The 26,995-nt window shown below is 40.6% G+C and overlaps 1 protein-coding gene and 1 pseudogene across 1 annotated transcript in view; both read left to right on the plus strand.

Annotated features, from left to right (window-relative positions):
• Positions 1-4,464: 4,464 nt before the first annotated feature.
• On the plus strand, positions 4,465-8,057 carry LOC148755818 (histone-lysine N-methyltransferase SETMAR pseudogene; annotated as a pseudogene).
• Positions 8,058-19,050: 10,993 nt separating this feature from the next.
• The window catches only part of SLC36A4 (solute carrier family 36 member 4), a 45,299-nt gene continuing 37,354 nt past the window's right edge, over positions 19,051-26,995 (plus strand). Inside the window, exon 1 of the mRNA XM_074335612.2 lies at positions 19,051-19,245. Coding sequence (XP_074191713.1) covers positions 19,194-19,245 — 52 coding nt within the window. The 5' untranslated portion in view covers positions 19,051-19,193. The remainder of the gene's footprint in view (positions 19,246-26,995) is intronic.

The following is a 26,995-nucleotide window of genomic DNA, read 5'->3' on the forward strand; positions in this document are numbered from 1 at the left end:
TCCAGTGACCAGGAGGCCTGGCAGTTGCCAAGAATGTTCTCTAGAGCCAGTGGTTTCTGAGTAGGCGGCTCACACAAGATCACGTGCTCTTTGCTGTTTTGGAGGAAAAAAAGACGCATCAACACAGACGTGGACTCTCTCTGTGGTGTGGAATTGTGATGGGCTGTGCAATGCAAATCACAGGAGCCAGTCGGCAATTATCACAATGAACTTGTTAGTGAGAACAGCCTGTAATAATCTATTTGTCCACTAGGTGGCAGCAGAACCCATAGTATTATCATAATCGTTGTTCCTCTCGAACAAAGTGTTTGAGAATCTTCCGAAAGAAGATCCTTCCATTCTGCAGAGAGGAATTATTCCTAAACCTAAGATCTATAGCCTTGAGATGTCATGGTTGCTCACCCTAGATAGCTAAACTCCAGATTTTTAAAACGGATTTTAGTTTCTGACATTCTAATTCACTTGAATTTATAGGAACAGTAATAAACAACTGTAATAAAAAGAGCTAACATTTATTAAGCATTTGCTAAGGCGCCAGGCACTGTTACAAGTGTGCAGGGCCCCTGAGACTACCCGACTTTATAGAGGTTTCACGGAGACTGAAAGTCCTGCTCCTATAACCATAACACTAGCGACATAAATATGCACTCACAGCTTACCCACCTCGTCAGGAGAGGAGGGGCTTGGTTAAGCATAGCAAGAGTTTAGTCAAGAGCCTTTGACAGGGTTTTGTAAACAATTTTTGGTTGTAACTGGTGTTTCTCAGAGCGTTTCTCTTCTTTGTTAAAGTCTTTTTTTCCTTTGACTCAGGTCAACCCCTGGTTGGGTCCCCTTTTGGCTATCTAACAATCACTCTAAGGTAATTGTGCTCCTTTCTCTAGAGGGATAAGGTGACTGACTGTGCCAGGTTGCCCAGGATTGAAGGGTTTCCAAGGATGAGGGGCTTTCAGTGCTAAAGGCGGGAAAGTCCTGGGAAAACCAGAACAAGTTGGTTGCCCTAGATCTTGGCGCTATTCGGTTCCTTTTCTGTTTTCCTCTTATTAGTCAGACTTCCCCAGAAGACAAATACAGCACTCAAAGAAAACCATTGAAGATCTGCTGACTGAACAGATACCATCATCATCATCTTCATAATAATACAATCCATATTTAGAAGGGAACGCAATCTTTTTTCTAAAGCACTTTCCAGTAAATCAAGGAAAACCCTACTGGGATAATTTGAACAGAAGAATTAGAGCTCTAAGGATTGGCAGTAGCGAGGAAACGGACTTTTCCCATGGGGAACGAGGTAGAAGAGAGAAGCTGGGGTACTTGATACACTTCAGATAGTATAAATCTGGTGCTCCAGCTCCCCAGAGGGCAGTGTGGAGGTGGTCACCCCACCTGAAGTGTGAGAGCAGTAGGAAAAGCGCAAAAGTGAGGTGTCTGATTCACCCCTAAAGGGATTGGGGCAAGCCTGGTGGGGATGCTGGCTTCATGGGTTACAGACAGAACAGTTTCTGCCCACTTGTGTTCCAGTCTGGACCCACACAAGTCATTGCCCGGGTGCTCTGATGGGTAAGAGTAGCCACGGCTGAGGAGATTCAGAAGGATCAAGGTCAGAACTGGATCCCTGGGCTATGGCACTGTCAGGGATGGAGGGTGAGGAGCCAAGATCAGGCGCACAGTACGAAACAGAGGTCACAGCTTAGTAAACTCAAAGCGTTCAAGACATAGGCTGTGGACGTGGCTGAGGTGCCAGGAGCTCATTATTCCTGGGTGCTGGGCAGGTTATGGTGGGATTCATGAGATAATACAAATTAATGTATGGTACTATTCGCGCCACATAGTTCAAACTTACTAGTATGTGGTACCTGATTTTAGTTTTTGCACCTCAAACATTATCAACTAATTTCCCCTGGTATATAAGCAAGAGACCAAAAGTTAAGAAATGGATTTCTTTACTGTGACTAGAAGTTGTGTCATTTTGCCAATATTTTTCATTGATGCAAACAGGCCGTATGGAAAGATAAGCATCTGTGTCTATAGTGGCTATTGCAGAGAACAAGTCGTGACAACAGCACGTGCCAGGATGAGGCCACTGATGATCTCTCATAGGCCTCCCAAGGTGGCACTGTGACCTCAGTTTGCCCACGCAGACCAAGAACCCTGATTGTATTGACCCATGAAGAAAACACTTGTACCTAGGGGTGATTAGTTCCATCCATTAAGCAAACTTTCAAGAGTGATATACAACCTAGTGTATTTTTACTTGTAGTCTAAAATGTTTATTGTTTCTATTTCTATTTGTAAATAGTGTGATAAGATGAATAAGAGAGGGCCATGTCTGGACCAATGGTGACAGTGTGTTACTAAGCAAAGATACTGGATAGGCAATTAGCAATGTCTACCCTAACAGGATTTTGACTGATTAATTTTCAATGAGAAAGTACTATCAGAATACTGGAGTCCTGTGATCTGTGCTAGATCCCATGAGCTAGACCCCAGCTGGGTGACGGCCTGGCTTTGCTGACATTGCTCCCTTGGCCAGAGCTGATTGCTCCAGGGAAAGAGACAGATGCGAGCTGGGGCAATCAAACTTCCCTGTCCTGGGATTTGGAGATTGGGTAGAGAGGCGCAGAATTCATTGGAGCAGAGTTGCATTAATGGCCGCACACCTAGAGCAAGGATTTGTGAAATCCTAGGAGGCCCCCACGGCTCCCCTGGTTCCTTTACTTCCTGAGCCTTTTTTTACTCATCTCTCCCAGTGACTCTGTGAGCTGTTCCAGAATCCTCCTTCTTTAGGCCCCGGCCTTCAGTTCCTTTTTCTGTTTAAGCTAGCTAGAATTTGCTTCTATTCTATATATACATAAATATATGTATATAATTTATTATTATTATTAGTTTCAAGTATACAAAATAACATAGTGATTAGAAATTTATATACCTCACAAAGTAATAACCCCAATAAGTTTATTGCCCACCTGACATTGTACATAATTATTAGCATATTATTGACTGTGTTCCCGATTCTGTACTGTATATCCCCGTGACTACTTTTTAAAATTATAGTGCACATTCAATATGATTTTATATTAGTTTCAGGTGTACAGTGCAGTGGTTAGACATTTATATAATTTATGAAGTGATCCTCTAATAAGTCTAGTCCCATCTGACACCATACATAATTTTCACAATGTTATTGACTATATTCCCCATACTATACTTTACATCCCTGTGACTCTTTTGTAACTATGAATTTGTACTTCTTAATCCCGTCACTCTTCTCACCAAGTCCCCCCAGCCCCCTTCCCACCTAGCATCCGTAAGTCTCAACCAAACACTCTTAGACAATTTACAGTTACCTTCTTTAACAATTTAGAAGCATCGGATGCTGAAGATACCCTACCCTGTTTTTCTCTGTGTCTTTGCTGCATTTGCTGCAGCATCTTCATCTCCACTGTTACTCTTTTTCTATCCATTACCCCTTATGGGAAGCTTCCCCAAACTTTACACTTGGGAATTATTTTTACATTCTCACGTCTTCACCAAAAATTGGAAAGCGCCAGAAACCCCGTCACCTCAATTCAAATGACTCCCAATTGACACAGTCAAGCGCCAACAAGACCTCCAAGTTCTAGGTGGACATTTGTGATTGTCTGGTGCCCATCTCCACCTAAGCTCACCGATGGTCATCTCAGAGTCAGTTTGTTTAAAACCACACTTCACATATCATCCTTTTCCTGGTTTTCTTATCTCTACCAAGAACAGCGCCATCCCCCCAGCATGTGCTCCAACATCAGAGTCATCTCAGTTCCCTCTTCCCGTCTGGCCAGTGCACAGACCCTGCTCATTCTAACGCTGTGGTTTGTTCACCTCAGCAGCACATGCCCACTGCCACCTCCCGTCAGGTCTCTTTCCTTTTCACTTGCTGTTGTTGGGGCTTACTAACTTGGCCTCCAGCAGTCAGGCTGTGCCCCACCCCATTACCCTCTACATTACTGCGTCAGTCTTCCTACAACTCAGATTTAATCACAACACTTCCCAGAAAGGAAGGATTTCTAGGCGTCTTACCTGGAATGTTCACCCAAATCTCTCAACAGTGTTGAGCAAGCGCAGATTCCTGGACTGCAAACCAGACTTACTCCCTCGGTTTCTGGGAGTGGGGAATGGGCATGCGTGTTTTAAGAAAGCTCAAGCGATTCTGATGTCGACCGTAGTTAAAGAGTCCCTGCTGGAATGTGCCAAGTCGGTAAGTCTCATCGTGATATTTAAGGCACCAACTTTTGACTTGTGCCTTATTGCCTTTAATTCTTTGCATATCCCAAAGTCTGGTCGAAAGCGATTACAATAGTTACTGTTTCCTGAATGCCTCCTGACATCACACCTTTCATTCGTCTGTTCCTGCTGTTAGGTAGGTACAACAGTAACTGCGGTTTTTGCATTGTTGAAATTTGCCGTTTGATATTGGAATACATTCTTAAATAAATGTGGTTATGTTATACATCATTTGAATGCACACTTCTTGCTTTATGTTATTTTGCTAATGACTTATTACTTGCTGTTTATTTTACATTTATTTTAGACTACGGAAATGATATTAGACAAAAAGCAAATTCAAGCGATTTTCTCATTCGAGTTCAAAATGGGTCGTAAAGGCAGTGGAGACAACTCGCAACATGAACAACACGTTTGGCCCAGGAACTGCTAATGAACATACAGAGCAGTGGTGGTTCAAGAAGTTTTGCAAAGGAGACAAGAGCCTTGAAGACAAGGAGCATGGTGGCCGGCCATCAGAAGTTGACAACGACCAACTGAGAGCAATTATTGAAGCTGATCCTCTTATAATTACACGAGAAGTTGCCAAAGAACTCAACATCGAACATTCTATAGTCGTTTGGCATTTGAAGCAAATTGGAAAGGTGAAAAAGCTCAATAAGTGGGTGCCTCCTGAGCTGACTGCAAATAAAAAAAACTGTTTGGAAGTGTCGTCTTCTCCTACTCTATGCAACAACGAGCCATTTCTTGATTGGATTGTGGCGTGTGACGGAAAGTGAATTTTACAGGACAACCAGCGACAACCAGCTAAGTGGTTGGACCGAGAAGAAGCTCCAAAGCACTTCCCAAAGCCAAACTTGATCCTAAAAAAGGTCACAGTCACTGTTTGTGGTCTGCTGCTGGTGTGATCCACTACAGCTTTCTGAATCCCAGCGAAACCATTACATCTGAGAAGTACGCTCAGCAAATCGATGAGATGCACCGAAAACTGCAACGCCTGCAGCCGGCATTGGTCAACAGAAAGGGTCCAATTCTTCTCCATGACAACGCCCGACCACAGGTCGCACAACCAATGCTTCAAAAGTTGAACGAATTGGGCCACGAAGTTTTGCCTCATCTGCCATATTCATCTGACCGCTCACCAACCGACTACCACTTCTTCAAGCATCTGGACAACTTCTCGCAGGAAAAACGCTTTCACAACCAACAGGATGCAGAAAATGCTTTCCAAGAGTTCGTGGAATCCCGAAGCACGGATTTTTATGCTACAGGAATGAACAAACTTATTTCTCATTAGCAAAATGTGTTGATTGCAATGGTTCCTATTTTGATGAATAAAGGTGTGTTTGAGCCCAGTTATAAGTATTTAAAATTCATGGTCCAAAACCGCTATTACTTTTGCACCACCCTAATCGATATTCGGGGGCATTTCCAGCCTTCTTTCCCAGCATGTTTTGTCTCAGAGCTGAGCAGCAGAGAAGCCTGCCTCAGAGCCTTTCCAATTAAAAGTGCATTTATGTGGCAAGAGAATCTCCAATTAGAGCTGGAGGAAAAAGACATTAATGTTTGCTGAGTACATACTGTCTGCCAGGACACTCTGTCTGTTTGCCTGTGGAACATCTGAGTAGCATGGGGCTGCTTCTGGCCTATCCTGTGCTCTTCCCTCCCATTGTTTGCTTAATGTAACATTTATGTCTGATATTTGCTTAGCACACCTCTGCAGCTGTTTCTGAGCATTATACAGAGGAGATAGTTCACTGGATGGCAATACCATGCACTCACATTTTCCTCTGAGCATTCAGGACCAGAGCTGTTAGCAGTTCTCTTTGAAAAACTATAGTGTCCTGTTAAAAGTGAAAAGATCTGGATAATTTGCCCATTATTATTAGCCAGGTGGATGTTTAAATGATTCTAGAAGGAGGATGTGTTTCAAAGACCAACAGCCTTACCCAACTCCACACTGAGGACACTGGCTCATGGCATCACATCCCAGTGAACAGTCCTAGAAACGCAGACCTGCTTTTCTGGGGTAAGGGGAAAACGTGGCTCTCTGGGCACATGTTCCATGTTAGAAGATGACGAACACTATGTGTAGGGTGGCCACATAACTTACTATTTAGAAGGAGACATTGGCAGCAACAGAATAAATCGGAACTTTCTCAGGCAAGCTGGGACCTTAGCTATCGGTGAATAGATCATCCCATTGGAAGTGGACTCAGCGACAGCCACTTGTTTCAATAACAGATAAAGGCCAAAGGAGAACGGGAAATTCTGAGAGCAAGTACAGAGATACTCTGGATGTGCCAGATTCATCTTGAAGTGACTGAACAAAGCTAGGGGTTTGATTCAGTAAATCTCTGCACCGTGACCCTAATGTAGGAGCAGGCTTCCCAGTTAAAGAGCAGTCATGCATTAAGTCAGCTGAGGAAAGTCGGGCCTCTCCTGTAAACACCGCAAAGACCCTGCCTGAACACTGAGGCTGATCCCTGCACTTGGGAGTCACACTGGTGGCATCCAACGTCTTCTGGACTCTCCAGCCCAGTGCACAGCCCAGGGCTTCTCCAAGTCCTGACTTTCTCTTCAAGGCTGACTAAGAGGTGAATTCCTCTGTGAAGTATTCTCACTGTCCTCTAAATCCCATTGCTTTCTCCTTCCTCAGAACTGCTATAGTCTCTTCTACTATATATTTTGAGATTTAAGGGGAAATTCATCACCGGCCCAATTAGATGGTATCTCTACTTATTTTTAACCCCTGTAGCATTGAGAAGTTGTTCAGTACAGTTGGCCACTGGTGTATATAGCTGCATGTTTGCAATCGTTCTTTTATGTGGAACATTTTGTCTTCCCAAATTTGTTGGGAATAGGAACCATATATTATTGTCCCTTCTCCATCCACATGACTCAATTATCAATGAATACTTACTGATTTTGAAAAACGCGTGGTGAATGTAGAACGATCCTAGTTTTGTTCTGAATAGAAGAACTATTTACTTTAGCAAAACTTACCTGGGCTTTCCCCTCATTTCTGAATATATTACAAAAAGAAAAAAGAAAAAGAAAAAGAAATCGGTCCTAATCTGGAAATCACGTCAGACTTCTTAGAGGCATAGGGGCATGGGGTCAATATTTTAGCCCGCAGGATGATGCTGGAAGCCTAAAGTACGCAATGGAAAGGATAGAATGAGTAGAAACTTTGAAATCTATCAGATTAGAGTTGGGGTCCTTGGTCTGGTTCTTATTGACTATAGGACTTTGTGATTTACTTCCTCTCTGAGCATCAGGTTTTTTTGTTTCTAAAATGTTGATAACAACGTCTATTTTGCAGGACTGGTGTGAGGATGAAATGAGATAACATATAAGAAAGCACTGAGCATGATGCTTAGAACAGAGTAACTACTCAGTAAAATGTAGATAATTCTCATGCTGAATGGGCCACTGATGTTGCTTTTGGGGATGCCAAACCCTGTAATTCTAGGGCAGAAGCATGGGGGTGGTTGTGAGAAAAGAAGAATAATGACTCCTATTGATTGTACCTGATGCCAGGTACCGGGAAAGAAGTGTGGTTAAGAAATAATAATCCTGAAGTTTGAATTGACTTCTCTGGATCCTTTCATGTTAAATGCAGCCAATTGTAAACCGTATGCTCTGCCTAAAAATAGTTCAGTGAATTTGGGGAACTACAGAAGAGCATTTCCCAAAATTTGGTCCATGGACCACCAGTCCTAAGAATTAATTCATGAAAAATCATTCTGCTGTCACGTGAGCTGGTTAACTACTGCATTCTGTATCACCCTCTTGGAGATAGCCATGTACATTTATATTTTAAAGACTATGAAAAACTCTGCGTTAAATAAAGCTTTAGTTTTGTTTAACCCAGTGTTTCTCAAACTTATTTGACCACGGAGCCGCTTTCATAGAACATGTTTACAGAGACTTTACTATTTTAAAAAATGAATTTCAGGAACTATTGCTTTAAAACAGTGGCTCTCAAACTTTAGCATGGGTGGGAATCACCCAGGAGGGCTTGTGAAAATACAAACTGTTGGCTACACCCTCAGAGTTTCTGAGTCAGTAGGTCTGGAGGGGGGCCCAGTAATTTGTATTTCTGACAAGTTTCCAGATGATGACATGCTGCCGTTCTGGGGACCACGTATTGAGAACTACTGTTACAGAATATAGAAATTCCATCATGATGTCTCCTGGAACGATGCTTCTCAAACTTGAATGTGCACACCAATCACTCAGTGTGTTTTTAAAAACAGAGATTCTTACTCAGCATATCTGGGACGCGTCCTGAGATTCTGCACGTTATAAATAGATGCTGTAGGTCCATGGGCCCAACTATGAGAAGTAAGTCAAGAGAACACGGTACTGTCTAAGCGCTTTTGCTCCCCGAGTAATGAGGCCTCCTTCTAGAAAAACTTCTGGTAAGTGTATCTGTAAATTCTGAGTAACTAGAAATGTCAACTGACTGTATCTCTGGATAAGCACATACAAAACTTCACACAGGATTTGTGTGGAGGAAGTTTTCTGCTGACATTATCTATTAGGCTGACGTAGACTTGAGTAAGTGTCTGTAATCTTTTCTTCAGAGGATTTACCTTAAACCTTATAGTCATCTGAATGAAAGCTTGTATACGTTAGCTGTGTGTGACAGAGACCCAACACAGCAATGACTTAAATAAGATTTCTCTCTCACATAAAAGTCCAAGATGATATGAACCACGCTACTCTAGGAAATCATCAAGATCCCAGGCTCCTTCTCTTTTGTTGACTTACCTTCCCTGGAGTGTAGCCCTTAATTGCATAGTACAGGGCAAGACTCAGATGTTGCCATATTCTTTCTGCTCATATCTCATTGGCCAGAGTCTAGTCATACAATAGAGATGGCTAGGCTGCCCCATGAACAAAGTTGTATTTCAATAAAAGAAGGGAAGAGAAAATGAACAGTTTCTGTTAAAGCAACGATGCTAATAACATAAATTGCTGAATGAAAGGGAAATTAGGGATAGGGGGATAGCAATTCACTTGAGGACCAATCACTTAGGACATGAACATATGCTTGTATGTTACTGGATTTGGTGGAAAGTTCTGTTATAAAGCAGCCCATTTAAATATGTCCTGGTGTATATAGGGTTGTCAAGAGTAAAAGAAAATAGCTACAAAGACAGTAGATGTTTCAGCAGCAAATCTTTACAATCACAGTTAAATGTGTTTCAAAAGAGTCCTGCAAGGAACCAATCCCTGTGAATAGCAACAGTTAACAATACAGTCGTCCTTTCTTAGCTGTGGTTTTACTCTCTGTGGTTTCAGTTACTCATGGTCTAAAAATATTAAATGAAAAATTCCAGAAATAAATAATTCATAAGTTTTCAATTTAGTGCCGTTCTGAGTAGTGTGGTGAAATCTCCAGCCATCCTTCTCCATCCTGCTCTGGACATGAATCACCCTTTTGTCCAGCATATTTATGCCGTATACGCTCCCCACAAATTAGTCTCTTAGCCCTCTCAGTTATCACAACAACGGTCACAGTGCCTGTGTTCCCATCACCCTTGTTTTACTTAATAACGGCCCCAAAGCCATTCACATATCATTGTAATTGGCCTATTTTATTATTAGCTAGTGTTGTCAATCTCTTACTATGCCTAATTTATAAATCAGACTTTATCATAGGTATGTATGTGTAGGAAGAAACCATGGTCTATACAGGGTTTGGTACTATCTATGGTTTCAGGCATCCACTGGACGTCTTGGAATGTAACCCCCCCACCCCCCCCCCCAGATAAGGGAGGACTGCTGTATGCTCTTCTGCTGTTTTGGAATATTGTATATAGGAAAGCAGACCTTTTTTAAGAAAAAAGAAATTCTTTGACCATTCAGTTGTTACAACCTGGAATTCAGCCAAGTCTGCGCTAGGGGATTCATTTATTCCAGGGCCCAGCTAAAGAAATCAAGCTGTGAAACAAGCACAGCAATTGAGAGGCACCATTTAGTATCGCATGAGGCCGTAATTTATAGTCAACAGCGGAAGCACCCTCTTCCGTGTGGAAAAAACCTCTCCTCCCATGAATGGAACATTACTCTGTCCTCTTCCCTGTGGTACTTGTCCAAGTCCAGAAGGTATGAGGCCAAACACACCTTTACCTATACAGCTCTATATTTCAGTCAGGTTTGGGTAATTGACATGAAAATAAAGATATAAGTAAGAGCTCTCTTTAAAGAAACCTAAATGTTCTGATATAAATAACATTTTTGATTTTCTTAAAGAACCACATTTGAATGATCACCCATGAAGATAAGGCCACACTTGTTAGACAGTAAAGACTCTTTTGATAAAAACTAATGGAGGTCCAAAGACATGACTAGTAGATGAATTAGGAAACATTTATATTATGTAAAATGAACTGTTCCTTGGTCAATTTCTCACTTCTCTGACGAAATACAATGGCTCATCTTTATGAAATCAATCACTGATCTAATTTATTATAAAATGGATGCCATCTATTGAGAAAATTAGGTCAAAGTGCTTAGCTGTTTTCATTAGGGAAAAATCAAACAGTGAACAATCATATGTTATTATGACTGAAAAACAAAATTGACAGGAATGGTACAAATGGAGCTTAATGTGATTGGCAACCAGCCTGGCCTTAAAGGAAACAGGTTGATGATATTTTCTTTTTTAAATGGCATTTTTTTTCTAAGGATGTCTTGTCTCAGAAACTTCTGAGGACATGAGCTAGAATGCAATCCTCTAACTGGAATGTCTCTTTCCTTCTGAGTGGAAGATTTCTAATTTCCATGCCACTTCTTTTTATTACCAAAAAGCAGGTTATATGTTTGTGTTTATTTTCTCTAATGAGGTCCAGTGGGGATTAGCATCTCCTAGGCAGATTTCCCTAGTGAGGGCTGGTTCTGTTTCTTCCCAATGTGGCTGGTATCACTTAACAATATTATTAAGTTGTGAGGAGGCTTCTCGAATCACCGTGGTGTTCAAGTAGCAGGAATTGTAAGATTCCTCACGACGACATATGTCTCAGGTGACCCACTTACCATAAGTAAGTCTTTCACATACTTCCTTTGAACTGTGATGAAAAGTAGGGCTGCAGGAAAGCTGACAGGTACAGCCTGTCAAATCAAATCCCAAACCAGACCTTGAGGTTAAAATCCTGAAACACAGAGGAGTTATTAATTTACATCTGAGGATCACGAATTCTTAGTGTCCACAGAAAACCCGGACTTTTATACTCTGCATGACAATAATTTCATTAGAAGACAACACAAGTTAAATAATTTCCTTGTAGGTTAATGTTTAACTAATACATAATGCTTAAAATGGAAAGAAGCACATTTTTGAAAGCACTTCTCTTTTGAGCCTTTGGAAGGGCACTTGGGATTTAGTTAAGAACAAGCTTTAAAGCCTTTTTACCATTTATGTTAAATACCAAGAGGAATAAATAACATGTGGGAAAATAAGTGTACGCTTGCTAGCACTTGCCATGAGTTGTTTTTTTCTATTGCCCTTCAAAGAGTAATATTTTCAGAAAACAATTTGAGTACGTTAGTAGGGCCAAATATGTCAGTATTAAGTCCCAACAGTGAAGCTCAATTACCTGATTTCATGATGATTTTCCTAATCTTTCATTGGCTACGTGGGAATGGATAGACAGACCTGTATAATGCTCTGATGACTAAATCACAGCATCCACCTGTAATCAGCAGTGTGGAACGGCACCCACAACCCGCCAGCTCAGGAACTTGGGTCCTCGTGAGGCTGTGAGACACAGTGGTGTACCACACATGTCCTAGAATTGCAATTGAACTTAGTTTCTACTTGTGGAACTTTCGGACAAATGGCTTAGGTTGTCTAAGCCTCAGTTTTTTTCAACTAAAAAACGGGTTAGTATAATACCTACTTCATAGGGTTATTGTGCAGGATAAATGAGGTAGGTAATGCTGAAACACAGCGTGGGGCCTGGCTCAAGGACAGTTATTATTCCTTGTTATTATATTTATTACTATACTGCTTTAAACAAAATTAACGAGCCCACTGTGATGTGAGAACTCTTATTTCCTTACCTCTTCGATGTGAGTATGAAAGAAAAGATGAAGAGCAAGAGTCTAGGGAACCAAACTGAACTAACCTTGCTCTTATTATTTGACCCCCTGTTTTTCACCCATGTCCTGCCCCACTACCAAATGACAGAAAAACGGAGCCTCTGTGCACAGTTTTTCCAGGATGATTTTCAGCCCGATGACCCAGTTCGAGGATGGTATGTCCTCAGGAGGGCCCTTCTGGGAGTGGAGAAGGGGAAGGGAAAATGAGAGGAGGAGTTTGCAGAAAATTCTGTTCCCAATTTAACAGCTCTGAAGAAAGGGGAAGAGGCTGGAGACGACAGACAGGGCTCCTCGAATCACAGAGTGAGTGACATATGACAGGCCACCCTTGCTTAGTATCCATGTACCATTCTATCCAGCATGCTTTTTTATCTATCTATCTATCTATCTATCTATCTATCTATCTATCTATCTATCTATCTATCTATCTGGTAAGTGGCCTGGGTGTCTGGCCAAAATCAAGGTAACAGCTGCTTCAGTAACTGTTGACCTCCAACCTGACAATTATTGGCCTGTGTCAATAACCACCCCCGACAAAATTATCGAGGTGGTAATGAAAGCCCATAGGATTCCAAATTTTAAGAACTTTCTGGGATAGGGATGTCATTTCCCATTGCCTGAATAAATGTTTCTGGAGATGGTGTGGTTGAATCTTTGTGTATGTGTGGGTGGGGGGGTGTGTGTGAATTTTGACCCTACTATTGGATTTTGAGCAAATTGCTTAACTTCTCTTCATCCCAGGTTCTTCATTTGTAGAATGGAGACAATGTTCGAGGCATTTTTAGAGAAATAAATGAGAATCTGTATGTTCATTTATAGGGGTCTCACTAGGAAACAGACAGCATACACGCTCATACAGAGTTCTAATTGAGGGGAGCTGGGGAGGGGAACTATTCACAATGATATGGGCAGGTTTCTAGGAAAATCAGTGGGGGAATGATGTCGTCCTCCATGCAGGCAATGGGGAGGAAGAACATCCCTACCTCTAGGCCTGGACAGGCAATGGGAAGGCGTGTTTACAACCCTGGAGAGGGCTGCCTGACAGAAGCTGTGCTTTTCCTTAAGGGATGCAGCCAACCTGTGATGACTCAGTAAGAGGGGTGCCAGAGGAATGGATTCCTGACCGATTTCACCTCTGTGCAGGATCTCTTTCCACTACTTCCAACTATCAAGCCTAATGGGCAGCCAAGGCTCAAGGAAGCCCATTGAAGCACTCTGCACAGGATAGCTCCCCGGGGTCCAGGACAAGATGGAAAGGAGGGAAAGCAGATCGGGAAGGCAAAGCTGAAGAACACGATCAGGTACGTAGTGTTTTTCCTGGCACTCGAACAACATGGGTCTGAACTATTTCACAGATCACTTATTCGCAGATCTTTTCAATAAATACATTGAGTAATGTTTTGGAGGTTTGTGAAAACTTGCAGATGAACTGCGTAGCCTAGAAGTATCAAAAACATTAAGAAAAAGTTAGGTCTGTCATGAATGCACAAAATATATGTAGATACAAGTCTATTTTATCATTTGGTACCATACAATATACATACATCTATTACACAAAGTTAAAATTTATCAAAACTTATGGACACAACCGCAGACCACACATGGCGCCATCTGCAGTCCAGAGAAATGTAAACAAACCTACAGAGGCAATATTAATTCATAATTGCATAAAATTAACGGTAGCGTATATCGTCCTACTGTAATAATTTCATAGCCTCCTCCCGTTACTCTTGTGGTGGCTCAAGTGTTGCGAGTATCTGATTAAAATGCCATGCAATGCTAATCATTTCCATGTGAGCAGTTTGTCTCTTCAGTAAATTGCATATCTCAGTAAAAAGATATCTCTTGTGTTTCTTGTATAGTTTTCATTGTTCTTCATAGTGCAATGCCACAAACCTGGAATAACATCATGGGACACATACTAAGTGCCACTAGTGATGTTGGAAGTCTTCCCAAGAAGCAGAAGAAAATCATGACATTATAAGAAAAAGTTGAATTGTTTGATATGTAACATAGATTGAAGTCTGCGGTTGCCTGCCACTTCAAGATAAATGAATCCAGCGTTAAGGACCATTATAAAAAGAGAAAAGGAAATTTATGAAGCCATCACTGCAGCTGCACCTTGCACTTTTTGCAAAATATCTTTTTATGCTGTACTGAAAATGCAGTTTTTATGTGGGTACAGGATTGCTATAAGGAAGACATACCTATAAACTCAAATATGATTCAAGAAAAAGCGAAGTCATTATATGACATCTTAAAGTAAAAGGAAGGTGAAGAAGCTAAAGCTGGAGAACTTAATGCCAGCAAAGTAGGTCTGATAATTTTAGAAAGGGGTTTGGCTTTAAAAACGTCAAGATAATAAGAGAAGCAGCTTCTACCGACTAAGAGCAACAGATGAGTTTTCACAGGCCATTAACAAAATCATTGAGGAGAAAGGATATCTGCCTAAACAGGTTTTTAATGCAGACAAAAATGTCCTATTCTGGGGGGGGGGGGGGGGGGGGAATGCCACAAAGGGCATTTATTAGTAAGGAAGAGAAGTGAGCACCAGAATTCAAGACAGAAAGGGAGAGGATAAGTCTACTATTTTGTGCAAATGCAGTGGGTTTATTACGAGCACTGCCCTTATCTGTAAAGCTGCTAATCCCTGAGCCTCGAAGGGAAACGATAAACACCAGCTGCCAGTCTTGTTTCAAAAAGAAGGCCTAGACAACAAGAACCATTTTTTCTGGATTGTTTCTAGCAATGTTTTGTCCCTCAAGTCAGGAAGTACCTTCCCGGTAATGGACTGCCTTTAAAAATTCTTTTGATACTGCACAATGCTCCCAGCCACCCAGAATCCCATGAGTTCAACACCAAAGGCATCAACGTGATCTACTTGCCCACAAACACGTTCCTAATTCCACCTCTAGATCAGGGGACCATAAAGACCTTTAAGGCTCATTACACATGGTACTCTATGGAAAGGATTGTCAGTGCTATGAAAGAGAACCCCGATAGAGAGAACATAATGCAAGTCTGGAAGGATTACAGCAACAAACATACCGTCGTTACAGAAAAAGCCGTGAAAGCCATCAAGCGGGAAACAGTAGATTCCTGCCTGAGAAAACTGTCCAGATGTTGTGCATGATTTCACAAGATTTACAACAGAGCCAACCAAGGAAATCACAGAAGAGATTATGGAAGTGAAAAAAAGGTCGGGGAGGAGTGAAGGGTTTCAAGACATAGATCTTGGAGAAATTCAGGAGCTAACAGACCCCATCAGGGGAATTAACATAAGATGACGTGTGTAGATGAGTGCTACTGAGCCAGTGCCAGAGGATGAGGAAGATGGAGAAGAAGCAATGCCGGTAAACAAATTAACATTAGACAATCTGGCAAAAGGGTTCCAATTAGTCAAGACTGTTTTTGACTTTTTTTATGACATGGACCCTTGTATGATATGGGCACTGACACTGTAGCAAGTGGTGAAAGAAGGATTAGGACTACATGGAAATATTTTTAAAGGAATGAAAAAGCAAAACATTGGATAGAAATGACGTCTTTCCAGTAAAGTCACACTGAGTGTGTGTGCATCCCCTTCTACTTCTGCCAGCTCGGCCAAGATGAGGAGACCAACCCCTTCTCTTCCTCTTCCTCAACCTACTCAATGTGAAGATGAGGATGAAGACCTCTATGATGATGCACTTTCATTCACGAAAAGGAAATCATCATGCTGTACAGTTAATAGACTCATCTGTTGTAATGTGTTGGTGTCCTTGAGCAAAAATCTAATAACTGAATAGAGAGAACTGTATGAGACATTTTGTGTCATCATCATCACATAAGTATTCATTGTGTGCAAGAATTGTATGGAAGTGCATAGCCTGGCCTCATCCAGGCATAAGGTGAGTGATATTTCATATAAAATTAATAATGTGTCCATTTTCTTACTGTTTTATAACTTTGTTTTCAAACAATTACATTACTGTACAGTATGCCTCTCTGTTTCTCTCTCAGTTGGAGAAACTATGTATCAGCCTATCATCACAGGTAAGTGTTGTTTTTTTTAAAAGTAACAATGTTTCCAATACTGTATTATGAATATGACTGCAATACTGTATGCCATAAAAATTTTATAATGATTTATTCATTAGTATATAGTCTAGGTTACTGTGAAGCAATTGTATTGATTATACTAGGCTACCAGCAAGCAATCATATTGCTGCTTCATTGTCAATGCATGAATTATTATACCTGCAAATAAATATGAATTTCTCTTTCATATTATTTTTTCAGGTTTGATGTCTAGTGTTAACAATATGTATAACATCCACAGTGTTTTATATAAAAATATTGAAGTAGGTATTGACAGATGATTCTTCTTGTAAACAGATGACATAAACTTAACAGTATCGATAAATACAGTATTTAATAAGTATTATAAACTTATTTTCTCTTCCTATGATTTTCTTAATAATATTTTCTTTTCCATAGCTTACTTTATTATAAAAATACAGTACATAATATACATACAACATATATGTTAACCAACTGTTTGTGTCATCAGTAAGGCTTCTGCTCAATAGTAGGCTATTAGTAATAATAGTTCAGTTTTTGGGTAGTCAAAAGTTACATGTGGATTTTCAACTGTATGGAGAGGGGCTGTGCTCCTAACCATCACGTTGTTCAAGGGTCAACATTTCCTTTCATGTATTTATAAAGTTATATGCAACAATTTGAACACCTATTTACTAAGTAACAGTTCATGCAGGGCATTCTACTAGATCCTGTTGAGACAAAGATACAGCTTCTCTCCTGCAGGGACTCACAATATAGCATAAAACTCAAAGAGGGAAATAATTGTAATACAAGAGGAGAAGTGTTATAACAGAGATATGAGCGAAGTGTAATGGTTACAAAGAAGGGAGTAATGGAAGTATGACACAGGAAGTTAAAGTGCGGAAAGGAATTAGGAGGGTTCAAACGGTCAGATTCTTTATAATGTCTCTATTCTGATACAGCTTTTCCCTATACCCCCTCCAATTTATAAAACCTGGAGCAGAAGTCATAGCAAATATCTTCTCAAGTGGTGATATATGAAAACCATAATTCTCTTGAGTCTTATGATCCTCCCTATCACTTGGCTTATCTCCACCTCACTCTGTGAAGACACTGAGCCTGGCTGCCTGCCTCAGCCCAGGCTTTTCTAAAACAAGCCCAGTCTTTCATTATCGGTCAGGCCTTTTTCCCTTCCACGCTGCCAGATGTGCTTTGCCTAATGCTGAGACTGGAGGACAATGACTTTTGATCCCTTTTAACACTCAAAGTATAATATTCCTCCTTCAAGAGGAACACTGTCCCAAGTGTTCTCATTACACTGGGTGGTTTTATGGATAATTACCTCTCTGATGCTTATCTTCTTCTCTCCCACTGATCTCTAACCAGGTGCCCCGCCCCAACCTGTGTTACAATCCAGGGTAGAGTTATTTTTTTCTCTATTTCCCCTACATCTTTGTTATGTGTCAGGAACATTTTAAACAAAACCTTTCTTTGGTGTTTGCATGGGTGTGTGTGTGGTGATTGGGGTTGATTTAAAGGAAAACAAAGGGTTTTGACAAACCATCGTTACCACTAATGAAGCCTACAAAGGATGCAACAGGAGGGAAGATATAGATATTATGTAACTGTGTACCTTTTTAATTTTGGAATTTTAAATATTTAACACCATTTCCATGTAGTTACATCATTGATCCTAGAAATTAGACACTCCCTCCTCCCCCCAAAAAACCCCACAATTTTTCTAAGAAGAACCTACTGAAATGGAACCAACAAAAAGAAAAAGTGTTGTCTGGTGTCTTGACTTTTAAAACAACTATTAAATGAAAGCAATTTTATAATTAAAATAATTTTCCTTTCAATCCAAAAGCTTACTTTATCAAATATTTATTGGCACCCACCCGAGAGCCTCAGCTCTGGTTGCAGATAGAATCCATCTTTGCCTTTTAGTAGTTTACTATCTATCCTTGGACAAATTATTTAGTTCTGTGTGCCTTAATGCCCTCATCTATAAAATGGATATAAACATTAGAATTATCTCACAGGTTTGTCATCAGACTTAAACAAGACAATGCATGTGTAGTGCTTAATATCAGACACCACATCAGTGCAATTACTCATAACCTTTATTTCCTTTCAGCACTGCGGTTAACGTCAAATATCTTAGAAGGGCATTGAAACAGCCTTAACGTGAAACTGACGAAATGAAATTCTACCCAAGTGCATCCTGTATCTCTACATAGGACCATAGAGAGACCGATAACCAAGGATTAGAACTTCAACAGACATGGAGGCAAATCCCCTCCTACTTTTCATTCTCCAAGGTGCCTTATAGAATGCTGAAAATGAGCTCCTCAAATTTAAGTTAGGTGTCATCTTTCAAGACACTCCCCTTCCCCCAGGGAGCTATAGGCCTGGGTCTCCGCCTGCTCTGAGCTCCCATTCCCAGGTATCTCCAAAACGCCCGTGCTCTCGGGTTTATCCGGCCTTTCTCCAGCCTGGCTTCCCCTCCCTCGGGGCGGTTACCCCTAGCGCCCTTCACTGACAGCATCGTCGCAGCCCCAGCCGGGCCCCTCGCACCTCTGCGCCGGGGCTGGGCCGGGCCGCCCCACTGCGCATGCTCCTCGTCGCGCGGCGGCGGGGTGGGGGGTGGGGTGTCCGGGCCGTAGGCGGGCGCCGGGCGCAGGGCGGCTCGGCTGGGGAGGCCTCAGTCTGACGCGGGCTACGCAGCGGCGGGACAGCGCTCAGCGGGGCGGCGGCGTCCTGGAGACCCCCGAGAGATGGAAGCGGCGGCGCCGGCGGCGGCCGAGGCGGCGGGACGCGAGGAGCTCGGTGGGTGCCGCGTGCGGGAAGGGGCGCGGGCCGACGTGGCGCGGGGCTGCGCGTCCGCGGGATTCCCCGAGGCGCCCGGCCTGCGCTTGGCCTGGGGCACCCGGGCGAGTGCTGGCGCCCCGGCGGCGGCGGCGGCCCCTGCCCCACGCGGGGGGTCCGGCCTAATGCGAGTTCAAGTTTCTTGTCTCTAGACAGAGAGAGACATCGGGTGTTGTTCTTGTTATTGTTTTTGTTTGTTTTGATTTTGTCGAGGCTCTTGGTATTGTGGGTCTGGCCCGAGTTTGCGTTTAAAACCCAGCACAGCAAACCTCCTGGGGGCTTTGGGAGGAGCTGAGACGTGGGAGGTGACTGACCTCGAATTCGGTCTACAAAGCGCGTCAAAACAGGCGTGTTTGTGTGTGTGTGGGTTCATTCATGTGTTCGAGGAAGAGGAGACGTGAGCCTTTGTAGATTGAAGAAAAGAGATTTCTATTTGGGCCCATCTGAGAATATTGCCCGAGAGCAGAGTTCCAAGAAGCATTGACACAGTGCTGTAACTTTAGGCAAATGAGGGAATGTTTATAGGGGCAGGAGGACAAAGGAAAATGTAGTTGTGCATCCGCAGTGTTAGTTACGTACATTCAAGGAGTAACAGTTTTACTTGGGGGGGGGGCAGTATACAGGTAACATTCTCCCGAATCGTGGGAATGGGTCTGGAAGCAATTATCTTTACATTTTTATTAGGATGTAGAAAAAACAGGCACTGCCTTCTATAATCATTTATCTTTTTAATTTGAAGGTATACGGGTCCAGTTCTAGGGAAGTCCTTGGTTAGGAATTTGCTGTGTTCCCTGGGTTACTGATCAAGTCGGAGCAGCTGCTTGAGGCACCCTTTGCTTTCTCAGTGTGTGTGTTGGGGGTGTGGTGCTCTGTGTGTGTATGTCAGAAGCAAACCAGGAAATCCAAAACACTGTGTACAGGTTCCCCACTGTCCAAAGGAAAACAGAAGTAAGGATCAGGGTAGTAATGTTATTGCCCCCCCCCCCCAGTTATATGCATTGTATTTAGGAATATTTTAAATTTAATGCTAAATGATTAAAAAAGAAGTTGAGCTTTAAAGAAATAATTTATTATAGTAACTAATTGGTTGGCATTCCTGTATTACTGTGCAGGGCACTTCAATTTGATTTCTTTCAAGTCATAATACCGTGTTTCCCTGAAATAAGGCCTAGCCGGACAATCAGTTCTAAGGTGTCTTTTGGAGCAAAAATTAATCTAAGACCAGGTATTATATTATATTATACCCAGTCTTATATAAGGCTGGGTCTTATATTATAGTAAAATAAGACCAGGTCTTAGATTAATTTTTGCTCCAAAAGACACATTAGAGCTGATTGTCCGGTGAGGTCCTATTTTTGGGGAAACATGGTAATGGTAGAAGTAAACTCAGCACTTTATTGACTGTTTACTGTGGGTCACATAATATGCTAATAAGTGCTTTACATATGCATTGTCTCCTTTAATCCCCACAACAGTGGGGTGAGGTAGGTGCTATTTTTATCCCCCTTTTATAGATACAGTAATTTAAGCTCATCAATGGCAGAACTCAGATATGAACCCAGGTTTATCTGACTGTTTTAAATTCATTAATAGCCCACCTATGTGAGGATGTGGAGAAATGTGCATTCTCATGCATTGCTGATAAGAGCAGTACGATATAGTATTTACCCTTAAAAATGCACATATCCTTTGACCCAGTAATTCGACTTCTAGAAATATACCCCAAGAAAATAAGTTATGTAACAAATGCTTATATCAAGAGGTGTTCATTATGTTATTTTTAATAGAGAAAAGCTGGTAACTACCTAAATGTCCAGTTAAAGAAAATTGTCTAGGTAAATTATATTATGGCCATATATCCATCTACTGAATAGCCATTAACATTAATATGGGAAGATATTCACTATATACATTTTTATTAACTGAAAAAAGTTTATAAATTATTTTCATTTTTTAAAAGTTGTGTCCATTCATGAATTCAACATACATTTATTGAGCTGCGCTTATGTGCCAGGCACTGTTTTAGGCACTTGGGACACATCCGCGATCAAAAGAGATCAAGATTCCTGCTCTCATGGAGCTTATGTTTATGTGTTAGACATGAAAGTGCAGATGTCGAGTAGAAAATTGGATTATATCTAAAGTTAGTGAGAGGTCTTGTCTGGGCATATAACTTCAGAAGTCATCAGCATATAGATAGTATTTAAAGCCATGGGACTAAATGAGAACGCTTGGTAATATGTGTTTATACTGTAAAATGTTATCAGTGTTAATTTCTGGGAGAAGAGGTAAGTTTCATTTCAAGAATATTGCTTATCTACATAATTTCCTGATTTTCTACAATGACCAAATATTTCATTTAAAAAGGAATGAAAGAAATTGTGTGTCTATGTGGAAAGCACTGGTAGCAATGTTAAGACACAGGTTTCCATAAGCTTTATAAATAGCTTAAGGTCTGCGTTTCATGTCATAGGCTTTGGGGACCTCTGGAAGGTTTCTTGTTATGCATATTTTCTCCACGTCAGAAATGAATAAAATCGTTGCAGTTCCCATCTTATATAGATAGTAGAGTTATATAGATTATAGAGTTAGGTGGCAATGTTATGTTATTTTTAAAAAAGAAACTATTTTTTACTTTCTTTTAGTATGTCCATTGCCAAAATATGAGTAAATGATTTCCTTTATTTTGTTATTATAAAAACAATGCAAGTTTATTACTTTCTTATTTTTTACATTTTCCAGAGAAAGACACAAAAAGATACTCAGGATCCTATTGTCCATCTATATCCTTGTTAACTTATTAACATTTTGATGTATTTCCTTTCATTTTTATTTAACTTTAAAGCATCATTGCACTCATAGTGTGATTATCCAGCTTTTTCAGCATGCGACACACTATTTCCTGTCTACTCAGACTTCAAAACCATATTTTAATGTTAATGTAATACTTTATAAAGTAGATGTGCTGCAGTTAATTTAGCAATTTCCTAATTGTTGCACATTTAGGTTGTTTCCAAATTTTCAACATAAACAATATTTCAATTAACGTCTTTGTGAAGAAATCCTTTTCTCTATACACTAGCTTATCAGAAGTGGAATTACTAGGTGAAAAGGATAAACGTTTTGAAGATTTCAATACATATTGCTAAATTAATGTGATTTTTCTTTAGTCTGACTAAAAACTGGAAATTTAGGTTGATTGTAGGTTAGGAAATTGAGGTTGAAATAATTGGGCAATATAAGCACTGCCTAATTTAAGAATGTCCCAGTTGTGTGCCCCATTAATATATACATATAGTGTATAATGTATGGTGTATAATATTGACTGAAACTATTGTTTATTCATCTATGGTTTTTCCATTTGTAAATAGAAAAAATAGGCGTAGGTATTTTGATACCCATTACTTAATCGTGTTTTATTTTATAAAGCATTGTTAATTCTTACCTTTAGTAATCACATAGTGTTTTTCAGAGCTTCCCAATTCAGCACTTTGTCAAAAATTACAGCAAGACATTGTCAAATAATAGACTTTGGTATAATGTAAATTGGATTTTGTAATTTTAATTACTTTATGTGAGTGTTCTGATTTTATTTCATATGTTTTACTTGTTAAAGCTTTAACCATGTTAGGTTTTTAAGCATTTGTCTCCTCCACTAGTCTCTATTTCCTTCTGGATGGCATAACATATTTTGCTTGTCTTTGCATACTCAGTGTTATAGTACAGTTTATATCTCATAAATGCTCAGAGTTATTAATTATTAGTAAATTTCTTGTCAAAGATTTACATTTAAAAATCCTATGCAGTATGATTTACTTCTAATGTATCATTATACAGGAAGGGGAACAAAACTAGTAGTTATTGATTACTTTGTGCCAAGGGCTAGACTGTATGCTTTATATACATTATTTCATTTCATTATCACAAAACCATTGTGAGGTAGAAGTTATTACTCTCATTTTACACATGAAGAGCTAGGCCCAGAGGAATCCTGGTTGAAATATAAATCAGATTATGTCACACCTCTGCACGAAACTCTACTGCTGTGTTGTCTAGTATGGTAGACTTTACCCATGTGTGCATTTGAAATGTGGTTTGTCCAAATTAAAATATACTGTAAGTGTAAAATACACACTGGATTTCCAAGACTAAGTATAGAAAATAGAATGTAAAATATCTTAATCTTTAATGTTGATTATATGTTGAAATGATAATATTTTAGTTATATTGGGTTACATAAAATATATTAATATTAATTTCACCAGTTGCCTTTTTCTTTTTTTAAAAAACAATGTGGTTATAAGAAAATTTTAAATTACCTTTGTGGCTCACGTTATATTTCTATTGGTCATCACTGCTCTAGTGGTTTTCATGTCCCACGGAATAGTCCACAAGACTGTATGTCATCTCTCTTCTGTTGCTCTCTGATCTCCTCTTCTAGTGCCCTCCCCCATGCTTACTCCTCTCTAGCTTCTCTGGCCTCCTTCCTACTTACAACCACCAGGCTCATATCTATATCCTCAGAACTGTTGCCTTTGTTCTTCCCTCTGCCTGATTGCTCTTCCCCAAGATAGCCACATTGTTCACCGTCACCCCTCCTTCAGGTCTTCTTTAATATCCCTTTCTCAATGAGGTCTACTTTAGCTATCCTATCTAAAATTATCAGCTCTCCCTTCCATTTCTTATTTTTCTCCTTAGAACTTAACACTAACATGCTCGCATTTTACTTACCGTTTTTGTTGTCTCTCTCCTCCACTAGAATTTAAGCTCCACGAGGACAGGAATTTTTGTTAGTTTCAGTAATTGCTTTATTCCCAGCATCTAATAGTACCTGACTCATATTGGGCCTCCACTAATATTTGTGAAACTGAATTGAAAATGATTGCAACCTCTTGTATTGAACACATTCAATCAGGAGGCATAAGACCTTCTGTGAGGAGGGGCTATTGTCAGTAGATACTGGTGAGGGCAATGACAGTCCTTCAGTAGAGGCTCTTGAGAAGGGCCAGAAACCAGTACAATTTCTGGGAGGAGTTGTGCCTCTGCATTAGCTCCTGTAGTGTGCACTGCCTGCAAAGCTGGTGTGCATAAAAGCCACTGTAGTCCTTTTGTCACCATGCTCACTAGCAAATCAACAGGTAAGCCATCAGAATCTGTTGTGCCAGGAAAAGCAACTCCTGTGTCTTAGTCGGCTCCGGCTCTTTAACAAAATACTGTAAACTGAGTGGCTTAAACAGCAAACATTTATTTCTCACAGTACTGAAGGTGGGGAAGTCCAAGATCAAATGCCCGCTGGTTGAATTCCTGAGAACCCTCTTTCTGGTTTGCGCGTGGTTATCCTCTTGCTGTGTCCTCATGTGGTGGAGAGAGCGCGCGCTATACTCTTCTTATAAGAACACTAATCCTATCATGGGGTTCCACCTTCGGACTTTATCTAAACCTAATTACCTCACAAAGGCCTCACCTTCTCATACTGTCACATGGGGGTGCAGCGTTTTCAATGTATGAATTTTGGGGGACAGAAACATTCCTTCCATAACGTCCTGCTAACCCACTTCCATATACACATCTTTCTGGTTTTCTACAATGGAGAGGTTCCAGGAGAGAAGATAAACACTAATTCTTCACCCCATGTCTCTCTGACAGGGAGTGAGCACTCAGAGGGCGGAGCAAGGGGAAGAGTAGTAGGAGATGAGGTCAGAGAGGTCACAGTGACATGACAGTGTGAAATACCCAGGGGAAGGATATGGGTGGTGGTGATGGGTGCCGCCTTCCTTGCACATGAGCTAGAAACTGCTCACAGGAAAGGGATTGTGGTTCTGGGCACCACTGATTTGAAAACTTTAATCGTTTGCCTACAATTTTAGATGTCTGTTGTACCAAACTCAGTGGAGGCTTTGATAATTTCCTTTCAGTTACATTGGCCAGCTTTCTTCTTGAATTTAAAATATTAGTAGATCCCCAGTATTCTGTCTTCCGCTCTCTTCTGCTCCATACAGTCTCTCAGTGACCTCATCTTGCCGTTTGGCTCCAGTTATTTATTACCTACATTCTGATACAATTCTCAAATCTTTATGTTTAACCCAGAATTCTTTTTGTCTCTCCAGATCGTTTTTCTAACTGCTCATTCAGTATAAGCTCAAATTACGTGATTTAAAAATTGAGCTTATATTTTCTCCTTAACAGCTGCTTTTTCTTTTATGCATTTATTTATTCGTGTGTTGAGCATCTACCATGTTTCAAATACTGAGGACACATTAGTAGACAAGTCAGACATCATTTCTGTCACTTAGTAGAGAATGCAGACATGTAAAATGGACCTTTACAATCCAATGTCTAAACAGAGGTCAGGTCTGGAAGTTGTAATTCACAGCACTGAGTACAGGGAAAGAATCTGAACATTAGCAAGAGCAAGAGGGGGTTAGCCTTGGCAAAATATAGCTTCTGGAGGAGGAGATAAAGAGAGCATTGGAAATGCCAGATCCCTGGAAGTGTTGAGAAAGAAGAAAGTAATGGGGGTGGGGAAGATTGAAGGTCCTGCGGAAATGAAAGAGAACCAGAAGACATGCCAGTTACTCCCTATAGCCCCTAATAACTCAATGTCATCGATTAAACAAACTGAATTTCAGTATGCTGACAGAGGGGAACTCTCGAACTAGGATCACTGTCCGTGAAATGCCTAACAATAGGAAAAATCATAAATAAAGGGGTCCAAGAGAATATCTTAAAATGAAAATTTAATAGAGTCATTGAATTTTGAAGAAGAATTTAAATGAGGTAAGAAAGGCATCAAACGGGTCAGAGAGAAACTGATTTAAAAGGCAAAGAAGATCCAACATGTAATTGGAATCTCTAAAGGAGAAAAAATATTTGAATTGGTTGCTTGAGTTCTTTAAAGCTATAATACAAGAAAAATTCCCATAAATAACAAAATCTAAATGTACACACTGTATCTCTGGGAAAATTAATTCAGAACACTCAACCCTAAATATATCGTAGTAACACCATTAGACTTTAAAGACAGAGAGAAAATCTCCAGGACCTCGTGCAAAAAGGACAAATGACAATGACTGTGAAAATCAGTCTGGCATCAGACTGCTCAAAAGTGGCATACAAAGCAAGACAAGAGGGGAGCAGCATTCACTTTCATGAAACTCAAGAATAGAAAGTGTGAGCTAAAGATGATATATCAAGGTTATAGAAAAATGGATTAAAACATGCAAAAACTCAGAGAATACTGTGCCCGTAAGCCCTTCCTGAGAAAGTGACTAGAGCAGTGGTTCTCAAAGTGTGGTCCCCAGATCAGCAACATGAGAATCACCTGGGAACTTGTTAGAAATGCGTATTTTCTCAGGCGCGCCCCAGACCTGCGGAATCAGAGGACATCAGTCTGTGCTTTAGCAAGGCCTGCAGGTCATTCTAATGAACATCCGACAAGAGAACGGACTTCTTCCAGTCAGAGGATGATGGAGGAAACTTTGGCAGAGGACTCTAGCAAGCATTTAATGTGATGATTAGAGATACAAATCTAAGACATGAGTGGGTACATGTTTGGAATAACAGTATATAAAGCATCATATATGTTGCCAAAGTAGAAAGAATACAGCTAAAAAAAAAAAAAGTGAAAGAAGGGGCAGGGAAAAGACAAAAGTGGAATAAGACCATTAATTGCTGTGTCGGTGATAGGTGGTTCATGGATACCATTTAAAAC

This window comes from Rhinolophus sinicus, chromosome 14, assembly GCF_057876585.1.
Source record: "Rhinolophus sinicus isolate RSI-liver-muscle chromosome 14, RSI-T2T, whole genome shotgun sequence".
In the NCBI taxonomy this organism is placed as follows: Eukaryota; Metazoa; Chordata; class Mammalia; order Chiroptera; family Rhinolophidae; genus Rhinolophus; species Rhinolophus sinicus.